General features: G+C 33.6%; 1 protein-coding gene, 1 long non-coding RNA gene and 1 pseudogene across 3 annotated transcripts; 1 reads left to right on the top strand and 2 right to left on the bottom strand.

Annotated features, from left to right (window-relative positions):
- Positions 1-686: 686 nt before the first annotated feature.
- On the top strand, positions 687-2,312 carry LOC139894544 (uncharacterized). The gene is made up of 4 exons (XR_011775064.1): positions 687-953; positions 1,172-1,237; positions 1,431-2,085; positions 2,240-2,312. It is a non-coding gene; the product is annotated as an uncharacterized lncRNA (long non-coding RNA).
- A 979-nt stretch (positions 2,313-3,291) lies between these two features.
- Positions 3,292-5,022, bottom strand: LOC139894543 (uncharacterized; annotated as a pseudogene).
- A 983-nt stretch (positions 5,023-6,005) lies between these two features.
- Positions 6,006-10,167, bottom strand: LOC139892803 (succinate--CoA ligase [ADP-forming] subunit beta, mitochondrial-like). 2 transcript variants are annotated; one of them, XM_071875928.1, is made up of 8 exons: positions 9,880-10,167; positions 8,701-8,778; positions 8,484-8,558; positions 8,249-8,401; positions 8,023-8,157; positions 7,275-7,439; positions 7,058-7,180; positions 6,006-6,134 (listed from the first exon to the last, which is right to left on the bottom strand). In XM_071875928.1, the coding sequence occupies exons 2-8, from the start codon at positions 8,740-8,742 to the stop codon at positions 6,093-6,095; spliced, it is 735 nt and encodes a 244-aa protein (XP_071732029.1). In that variant the 5' UTR covers positions 8,743-8,778; positions 9,880-10,167; the 3' UTR covers positions 6,006-6,092. The 2 variants fall into 2 exon arrangements, with proteins under 2 accessions (XP_071732029.1, XP_071732030.1); XM_071875929.1 differs by lacking the exon at positions 6,006-6,134 and adding an exon at positions 6,442-6,569.
- Positions 10,168-10,857: the final 690 nt, after the last annotated feature.

Below are 10,857 nucleotides of genomic sequence, written 5' to 3'. Positions count from 1 at the left end.
CAATGATAACCCTAAGGCCACACACAATCTCTCCCTTCTTTCACTGAACTTCTCTCTTCCACATCAGCGCCACATCAGCACAAACCCTTTAACATTCCTTTCACATTCCTTTCACTAAACACTCACAATCATAAACTTCACTACCCCACTTTACTCATTTTTTATTATTATTTAAAACTTAAAATATAAATATAATAACATTTATAAACTGAAAAAAATAAAAATAAACACAGATTACATAATAATAAATACGGATTAGATAATAATACGGATTAAAAATAAAAATAAACCCTCCGCAGCTCATCACCATCGTCATAGATCATTAGATCTGGTTCTCTTCATCGTATAATTACTCCGGTTCGTTTTTCCCTCATAGATCTGGTTACAATCTGCTGGTTTGTAACATCTTCAACAACCACCAATGTTATTTATATTGAAGAAATTAATAAAAAAAGAAATAAAAAAGAAGAAGAAAAGGAAAAAGAAGAAAAGGAGAAGGAAGAAGGTGGCCCCACAAAGTCGAACGTTAGAAGGGTGAGGGGACTCACTGGCGGCAGCTGTGGCGGAATGGTGGGGGTGACCAGGTGGCGGACGGTGGCGGCTCCTTTCACGAGCCATTACCTAATCCCTAAATTGAAACGCACTTGGATAAGCGATTTTTTTTAAAGGCGCACCTGAATAAGCGTCGATCGAAATTCATACCAAATCAAACAATTTCAGAATGAAACCCTTACCCTTCACGAAATCGTTCTCATGATTTTCTTTATCCATTCTGCGAATATCATCACGATGCATAAATGATTCTGAAATCTAATTTGAGTGGGATTTTACCTATCTGATTTCAATTAGAAAATCATAAAACATAAGTTGATTTCTAGCCCTTATTACTATAATCAATCCTCGATATATATATTATGGCGACGTATTCATAGCCTTTAATTGAAGCAATCAAGGTAATTATTTCAATGAATTAGGGTTTTAATTGGGTTTAGTTAAAACATCAAGTAACTGACATCAAGGTAACTATTTTAATGAATCAGGGTTTTAATCGGTGTAAGTGGTGATAGATTTTTCAAATAGGGTTAGGGTTTCTATAAAATTGAGTTATTGAAATTTTGTTGTTTTACTGTTTTACTTCACCTGATGCAAGACACGTTAAAATCTCGTGCAGCTAATACATGGTTTATAAGGAGCAAGCATTGTCATATAATATAATATGATACTACAACTTTAGCTGGTAATTTCAAGACTTGATCTATTATATTACACAATTAAATTATTACTGAATAGTTTGATCTGATGGATTTGATTAAAAAAGATGTTTGCTTCCACTCTATCATGGTGAAAGTATTTTCTTAAGATATCCCCACTTGCGTGAAACAACTTTTCAAGTGTACTGATGTTATGTTAATTTCACGTGTATTTTACAGAATGACTTTTTGTTGAGAACATTACTCGTCCCTAATACTGGATGAGGCTCATGAAAGAAGTCTGAATACATACAGACATTAATATTCGTGTTGCAGTTTCAATATTTTGAGCAAGGTTTTAACTATGGCCCATGGTTCAAACTGATGGCATACGTGTAAGAATATTTCTCACCACTTACTTGTAATTAACAGTATTCGGTTTTTTTTTGTGTGATTAGAACCCAAAAAAAATTTCTTCGATGAAATGATTGAGAGAAGTTTGGCTATAGGCATGTGTAAGGTATCCATCCATGTTTTTTTGATTGCTATGGGTATTGATTTTGGGAGGCTAGGCCATTGCAACTCTACTTACTTTTATTATCCTCAGCCTTTGTTTGGCAGTCACCATGGAAACTGGAAAGCGAGATACACATGTTTGTATCTTACAAGGTTTTATGTATTAATTAGGGTGTGTTTGTTGCTGTTGGTGCTGAGCATACAGTGGGCTATCAGTAAACAATGACATGAATCTTCTTTTCTTACATTATATGAGATCAAGAACACTTTTTGAAAGCAAAATCTCTCATTTCTTTTATTTCAGGCAACAACCGGCTGTACATTTTTAGGTAACTTCGCGTATGTTGGATTATATAAGTATAACAGAGCTCTAGAACTGGTAAATCCTTCTTTCTTTGTATTAGAGTTTAAACCACTAAGTCATAACTGTTGTATTGATTAAGAGTTTAAAAATTATATGCTAAACTGTACATTTACCTTTCTAGCATTAGTTCAAAATTATAAGATCCTGATGATTTTGTTTTACTTTTCAGCTAAACCAAAAGTATGATCCTGATGATAGGCATCACATTGTTCGAATATACGACTACTTTGTATATCAACGACATCTGTGCGTTGCTTATGAATTGTTAAATACAAATTTGTAAGTTTTACATTGTTTAGATAAAGTATATTTTGTTCGCTGTTTACTCCGTTTATTTAGGTTTTGAATATTCATTTGGTCCATTCGTTATCATCCAGTTGTTCTCAAAGCTAGACCTGCACTAACACTCTAAGATATAGTGTGCTTAAAGTGTCTTTGATAAATATTGGATACCTGTGCTTATAGTTGTTGGCTATACCTGCCACTCTAATATTGTTTGGTGACACACTGATGAGAGTGATGAGAGCCAACAGTATATTATATATGTGTATTACATTATATTCTTGTATATTTTACACATGTATATCTTTGATTGGATTATTGGAATTTGATTGTATATTTTGCTTTGGGCGTGTTGGGTTTTCCCAAAATTTGTATTTTTAGGGTTCTTCATCAGTTAATTTCTTTAATTGTGAGCTTTTGAAGTTCTAGAATGGTTATTAGCGTTTATTATTTACAACTGTAGTGCCTTTTGAGGAAGATGACAAGTATTCCAGCAGTTGGTTTCTTGATCACAACTATCATGAAGATATGTTATAAAAGTGCCACTAATATAGCTTTCTTTATTCTTTCATCTATTTTAATATTTTCCTTGCAAAATGATTTGTGTTGCAGCTAAATAGCATGTTGTAGGATGGTATAGCACTGTCCCGAATCTATGGGAGAATGATCTTCATATTCATGGTCTTTTTAATGAGTAAGCATGGCGGCATTTGACTAATGATTTTTCTTTATTTAGAGGCCCGAAATCGGAGCACAACATACTTTAGTTTTGTCTTCATTTATCTTTTTATATCTTTGTTTATGTTTTTTGGATGGTTTGTCTAATATTACATAATACTGTAATCTCTTAACTATTATTTATCTCATATTAAATTAAAATTTTCTCACCAAATTTGTTCATCTTCTTTAATTTATAATAAAAACCTTTTGTAACTGTCATATGTAACGTAAATTTTATTTTTATAATCCCGTAAATTCGCGGGTTATAAACTAGTCTACTAGTTTAATACCCGCAACCTTGCGGATTTCAACCAGAAAAAACTATTGAAATTGTTATCACGATAACATAAAGATATAGACAGACAAGTAGATTCAAAATCAACATAGATTCATTCATTATTTACCATAGCAACAGCACCAAACGCCACAAAGTACATCCAGTCAACCTGATAACATAATATCAAAGTCAGCTTCGTTCAAAATTCAACGTTAAATCTCGACTATTCGTACAAACCTTTTCGTGATACACAAAGATGCGTATCAGAACTGACCACATGTCAGATGTCAACAAAGACAAGTTTAGCATTGTAGATCCACTCATCTGCATTTTAAATTAGCAAAAACAAACTTCAAAGACAGGGTTATTGACAATTGACAATATGGAATATCAAAAAGTATTTCGTTAGCTTTATTGAAACGCATAAAACTTATAATACAACAACAACAACAATACCCAATCCCGCACATGCGAGGTATGGGGGAGGTGAGATGTAGACAATCCTTCCTCTACCGTAGAGTTAGAGAGAAGTCGTTTCTTTAACCATGAGTCGAGGCCCATAGGAAGAGAAAGTCACCCCCTCTCTACTCCAGGGCAGAGAGATTGCTTCCGTGGGGACCTCCGGCTAAAAAAAAAAAAAAAAAAAAGTTTAAATAAATAAAATGAAAAGAAAAAGAGACTCCATGGAAATGGTTTAATCAAATTTCCATGGGTTTTAAATGCTGCCTGAAAATCAATTTAGGCTCAAAGCGGCAGTCAAGACGCCACTATATCGACGCTTGTTGTTGCATAAAACTTATAATAAATAATTAAAAAGATCACACAAGATCTCACCTTTGGTAGGATTGGAACACCAATAGCAAAAAGGCTAAACATTGCAACTGCAAAAGGATACATTTGGATACCACTGCAAACCGCACCAAACAGCCCTAACATCGCCAAGAGTTCAAATTGATCAACTTTTTTTCACAAAAAACTCCTGCAAAACTAATGGGCTTAGTAACGGGTCTAAACAGGTAACCTTTTACTGCACGTTGAAACACATCAAGGTGATTTGACCCGCAAACATATAGTTGTCCATATTCATAGTAAAATTAGTGTATGAAAAATAGATTTTTATACAAATTATACTTCTGAAACAACAAACTAAATATTAAAATGTTATTTGCAAGCATTAAAAATATACAATAACTTTCAACCCATTTAATTTCTTTTATTATTTTGCTAAGCTTTTTTTATTTGACCCGTTTGAGATAAAGCATCACATATATAGACCCAATCATAATTATTTTGCTTACCTCGCTAACATTGCAGACGGCGTAAAGTGTAGCCCATGCAATGACTAATACATATCCCTTTATGGGGTTACTCCCACACTCTAAACAAACACAGAATTAGTAAAAATATACTTAAAATACTAATACCCGAGTCAAATGTTAAAGATAAATGTAATGTGATTAAAGTATATACTTACGTGAACGATCTCCTGCATGTACATCTGAAAAAACAAGGAGCACAAGACCAGCAACACAAATGACGACGCCTACAATTTTATTGAACTTGTATTTTGTCTTTAAAAAGAACCACATAAGAATTATGACATGTGGGATCGACCAACACTCGAGCAGCATAACGCTTGTTAATGATGTGTACTGATGCGCCTTGACCACCATTCAACAATGCACATACAACTTAATACTTCTCAGTATTTATACACAGATACTTAATTGATCATTTACTTGAAGGTATGTTTCAAAAGTGATAAACATGTTCAAAATACAATGAAAGATGATCATGGTAATAAAGGTGGCAAGATGGACAACCTGAATGATGGGTCAGAGGAAATTTGTCTATTCCAGAAAATATATTATTAGGATTACATTTACATAGAAATATTATTACAAATGACAATCAACCTAAACCTTAAGAAAGAAAAGAATAGGTTATATCCATCGAAAATTACTTTAGACGATTTTCAATCCTTTTGGTTGGTTTTCATCGTAAGCGAGTAATTATAGGTGACCCGTTTAAGATAAAATACAAACCAAACAACCGGTTTAAAGTAAATGGGTTGAAATTTTTAATTTGGAATATAGAAGATTTACCAAGATAATTTGCCTAAACATCTACCAGCTCAAGGACTAAATAATAGTACCATTTTGCATGCAAACACATTGTACATAAAAACGAATTATCCATTGTCGAAATGTAGCATGATTGGGGGTGATAGCAGGTTCAGATTGATTTTTGTAAATTTAGTTTATATTAGCGTCATTTAGGTGTATTTATTAAATTTTAATTACTCAAACATGAATAAGTTTAAACGCGCTTGATGAGTTTTCTGGCTACATCCATGGGTGACTGATCATAGCTACTTGAAGATATATAAAGTTTCTTAGAGTTAGAAACTGGTAATTGTACATTACAATACTCGGTATACATCAAGCTACTTATATAATGTCCTGGTGTAATATAATATAAAAACAACACCCAAATTCTGTAGTCCATAGAAGTTTCAGCAATCACCATTCAGAAACCAATCAGGTGCATTAAAAACTAAGAAATGGGATGAATTAGATGCTTGAAGGTTACTAACCTTCATCTTTTGCTTTCTAACGATCAAAATTGCACCATAAACGATTGCCAACAACACATAGTTCGCTAAAGATTGCGATGTTGGTGCATTGATTCTTGAGTTGCTCATGCTTTACTCTGCATTCGCCAGTTCAACATCTCAAGGTCTTCAATAGCCATGTTTGTCCAGCTTTGACATACATGTTTCAGTCTACAAGGACACAATCATAATAATAATTATAATTATTAAAGTTAATAACAAAAGTATTCAAGAAATCAATTTAGTTGCAAATTATGCAGGTGAACCCAACATACTCGAACCCTATTTCTACCCACCCTATAAGCTTGTTTTAACCAGACACTCAAATTATTAACCTTTACATTCCACTGATCAGATAATGAAAAATGTAAAAGACGTCTCACTATATAACACATTTATCATGATCTAGAAAACAAAGAAGTTTAAATAAAAAAAATTCATATGAAAAACTTAGAAAGGATTGCAGGTTCTACTTTACCTCTGCTGCAAGCTCTTTGAACATTGGTGTACATTATTCAAAATTATAGCACTTCACACAACAAATAAACTTCCATGTTCATTTGCAAGAGCACTGCCCTTATCCTTGATTACGAAACTTCAAAAGTCCTAAAATAACAATTTTCTTTTACACATATATAGTAAGATCTTTCTGGTATGATTATACTAAAACTCGAAGGTGGCAATTACTATGCATTTCCCTATAAATGGGTTGTTGATTTGAGTTATGTTTGATCTCAAACGGTCCATCTAGTAAAATAAACAAAAGATAGCACAAAAGGAAACCGGTCCAAAGTACGTTTTCAAATTATAAAACCTCCTAGATCGTTGTACACATATATAGATAGCAATTGTTGAAAAATATGGCTTTCGTACTCCAATTTGACACTCTTAACTAATTGTAACAACATTTTGAACAAAAAGGTGTTAACAGCAACCCAAACCAACCTGATCTAACAATTTTAACCATCCCCTGTTCGACTATCCAACTCTACTATAACTATACTCCCATCATCGGTCAAATCTACTAATGGTTCAAAGACAAAGTATAGGCAATTGAGTGAAGACGATGCAATTGCACACTAAAGTATACTTACATGTTTAGCAGCATTAACAATCCCACTAGCAATCACGTCGCACTTCATTATTCCTCCAAATATATTCACCAATATTGCTTTCACTTTCTCATCTGATGTCAATATCTTGAAAGCCTCAACAACCTGCTCCATTAATTTTTACAACTATAAACAATATGCATACGAGTTTTCAAAAGTTTAATTATTTTGTTTTCTACATATAAAAAAAAGTACTTGCCTGTCCTTCAGAAGCATTACCACCTACATCCAAAAAATTAGCAGGCGTCCCTCCATGTAACTTAATGATGTCCATGGTGGCCATTGCCAATCCAGCCCCATTCACCATGCATCCAATTTCCCCATCCAAACCAATATAATTCAAATCTGCTTTTGCAGCTGCAACCTATTGAAATTGAGTACCAACAAAAATAGCATTAACCACAACTTATTGTTTTTTGTCTAGAGGCGCTCCTTTATGTAACTTAATAAAGGGTTGACTTGGTTGTGTTCAGTGGCGGAAGCAGAATATTTTTTCACCGGGGGCCGAAATTTTTTTAAAAGCGTAGCAACTTTTTTTTGGCAAAATATGGAGGTTTTGGGACAAAAAATATGGTGGTTTTTGGGCAAAATCTGAAGGTTTTGGGGCAAAATATGGAGACTTTGGGGCCAAAAAAAAAAATTCCACTGGAGGCAAAATCGAAAAATCCAAAATTTTTACAATAAAAAGTGCAAATCAACTCGGGGCGGGTGCCCCCTGTCCTCAAATATTTTCGCCACTGGTTGTGTTTGATCTCAAACGGGTCAAATCCAGGTCAAACGGATTAAAATTCATCCAAGCACACTTCTAATGCATACAACCTCCTCGTTTGTTATCATCATTTATATCTCAAAAAAATTGAATTTTGTTCCCAGATGACGATGTTATAATAATATAGAAAATACAATAATGTCTTCATATATATTCAAAGAAAATGGATTAGTTATACCTCATGGGGATCCTCTTGTGTTGGATCACGAAGAGCAAAAATTTCGTTTTGTCGATAAGCAGCATTATCATCAAAGTTTAGCTTTGCATCAGCAGCTACCAACTTGTTATTGGAAGTTTCAGCAATGGGGTTGATCTGAAGAAGGAGATTCAAACTTAAAACCAAAATATGGAAAATTTGTCACCAACAAATGAAGATACAAATTGTTTATAGAAGTAATGCTCACCTCTAACTGTGTGCAGTCCGATTCACGGAAAAGGTTATACAGTTTCTTCACCCGTTCGATTGAAGCGGCCCAGTCAGCTACCATTGGAGCAAGGCCATCTACAACTTTAGCAGCATCTCTATCTGTAATGCCTTTGAAAACATCAATAGGTACCTGTGAAAAGTCAATTTGGTAAAAATAAAGTGGGTCCCCACATAAGGATGACAAGAAAACATGGTGTCAAAAAAAGGCATACTTTTATGATCATGTCAGGGTATTTTTCTGCAAGGTCTTCAATGCTGGTTCCACCCTCTCGGCAGGCAATAATAAGCTTAAGAAGCAAAAATAAATATATAATTCCTATTTTAAGACTAATAATATGATAATATAGGTGCAATTGCTAAGTAATAGTAAACATCATTGACAGAATCAATATATAATTCCTATTTTAAGGAGAAGCAGAAGAAGCTTACGGGGCCAGCAGTGGTACAATCAAGAGTGATTGCAAAGTACATTTCATTTACAAGTGAAACCTTTTCACACAAGTAAACCTGCACCAAAATTAAGGGCACACATTAACTTCAAATTAAAATGATGGGAGAATATTATTTTCCATGAATATATATAGAGCTGTCATCTATTCGAAGCTAACTCAAGCATATCTGATGCATATTAATTACTAACATGAGTCGGTTCGGCTCGACTTGTAACTTATAAGTTAGCTCGACACCAAGATGACCTGTATCAGGCTATTTCAGACTTGATTATGGTCAAATGGTAAGCTACCAGGCTCCTATAAGCTCATTTTTATTAATACAATGGTATTGATGTGCTACTGTATTCCTATAGTCTATATTCAAATATACAGATGATAAGCATGAAAATCTGTAGTCGATGCACAATAACAAGTCCTCATGCGTTGTGAATGTATGAATTGAGAAGCAATTATTCCAAATGTCAAACAAGGCTTACAAAGGATAATAGAAAACTAATAGTATTGACACAAAGATCCTCAGAAATTGCTAACATTTTCCTTAGCGAACCAACCAGTTACTTAAAGACGGTGTACTTTCACCTCATTCCTTGTTGGTTGACATTAAGAGTCTAAACTGAGTTTACAAAAAGTGGAGATAACTCATAGCAACTACTTCACATTTGTAAATGAGCTGCATTCTCAAATACGGAGTAAAGTGGTACGTTAATATATACAGGTCAACACACATGCCTAGTTATCATAGAAAACAGTGTCATCACTAGAAGTAAATACATATATATCAATCAACAAAGGACTGGACCTTATGTGTAATCAATTGCTTTCGATACGCTGAATTCTTGTGATAAGGAAAGGCAAAGGGTGTCAATTGCTATATGAAATTACTTAAACAATAAACAATGACTGATTGCAACTATAAAAAGGATCTTGCAACAACACAAATATAACACACATCACATATATCCTACACATATATAAATAGTACCGAGAACAATCAGATTCATGGTTAGGTTACGAAATTGAAATCGTTTCAGATTCATGGCTCGGGTATCATGTTCTTTCTTTTTTTTTTTATCACAGAATTCAGTTTATGCATTACAGACCATCAATCTTAATAATCAATTCAAACCATAAATTAAGTAACAGAAATTGAAATTACCTGCAACCCGATTGCAATATCAAACCGTTAAAAAGGTCGCATAAAGGAATTGTAGATAGAAATAGTCTTGGCTTAATCAACCGCAAATGAAAATTCTTCATGGAATCTTCAAAAAATCAATTCGGATTTGACGACAGATAAATACATATTGACATCATCCATCTGATTGTAAACCGTGTTTGTATGATTCCGAATACTCATACCTCAAAATGAAGAAGATAAACTGACGGGATTGTTTGAACGGTTTTTGGTTATGGATTAGAGTTTTGTTTTCCTCTGGAAAAGGGGTATTAGTTTTGTGATAATAAAAACTGAATGAGAATCAGTTTTTGTTCGGTGGTTTAGTGCTACGGGTGAGGGTTAATTGGGAAAAGAACATAAATCTGACGTGAGAGAGACAAATCTTACATCAGATTAATCATAGCCTTAGGATGATAACTATTGAATGGTTGTGATCATCTTATTTAAGAGATTTAAAAATAATCTGACATAATTATCACTTTGCTTTAATAAGTAATAAAGTGTAGATGTAGATGTAGACGTAGATAGATTATAGTACAACTCGAAAAAACATTTTATCACCTATCAGTTATCTAAATAAATCGAAGGATTCACGAGCCATTGTTTCCAATCTCATTGTTTCTTTCGCGAACGTATCGAGATCCATTCAAAACTCTTTATTTGAATTTCGTTTAAACGCACCAAACCACTCCACCATTATTTCTTGAATATTTTCTAGTTGCGATTTTTCCATATGTGATATCCACAAATTCATTTGATGGCTTGCCCTAGTTTTGAGCTCCAACTTGATTTGATCTTGGGATGTTTTCCGCAAAAAATTTCTTCAACACCGAAGTTATTGACTGAATCGAGCTTCCACCATTTTACATACGCGTTCCCATTCTCGATTCTAATTTAATAGCCAATCTTTAGTTTTTGAACTGTTTTAACTTAATAGTTCTCTTCCAAACATAAATA

This window comes from Rutidosis leptorrhynchoides, chromosome 2 (genome assembly GCF_046630445.1).
Source record: "Rutidosis leptorrhynchoides isolate AG116_Rl617_1_P2 chromosome 2, CSIRO_AGI_Rlap_v1, whole genome shotgun sequence".
Classification (NCBI taxonomy): domain Eukaryota; kingdom Viridiplantae; phylum Streptophyta; class Magnoliopsida; order Asterales; family Asteraceae; genus Rutidosis; species Rutidosis leptorrhynchoides.
This window is presented reverse-complemented; position numbering and strand designations above follow the sequence as displayed.

What these genes read in the sequence shown, in the direction of transcription:
- LOC139892803 (XM_071875928.1), bottom strand. Translation starts at nt 8,742, where the DNA reads ATGTACTTTGCAATCACTCTTGATTGTACCACTGCTGGCCCC. An exon ending in ACCCTGACATGATCATAAAA is followed by an intron (nt 8,402 to 8,483) that starts GTATGCCTTTTT and finishes GACTTTTCACAG; the next exon opens with GTACCTATTGATGTTTTCAA. An exon ending in TTGTTAATGCTGCTAAACAT is followed by an intron (nt 6,135 to 7,057) that starts GTAAGTATACTT and finishes GTGTCCTTGTAG; the next exon opens with ACTGAAACATGTATGTCAAA.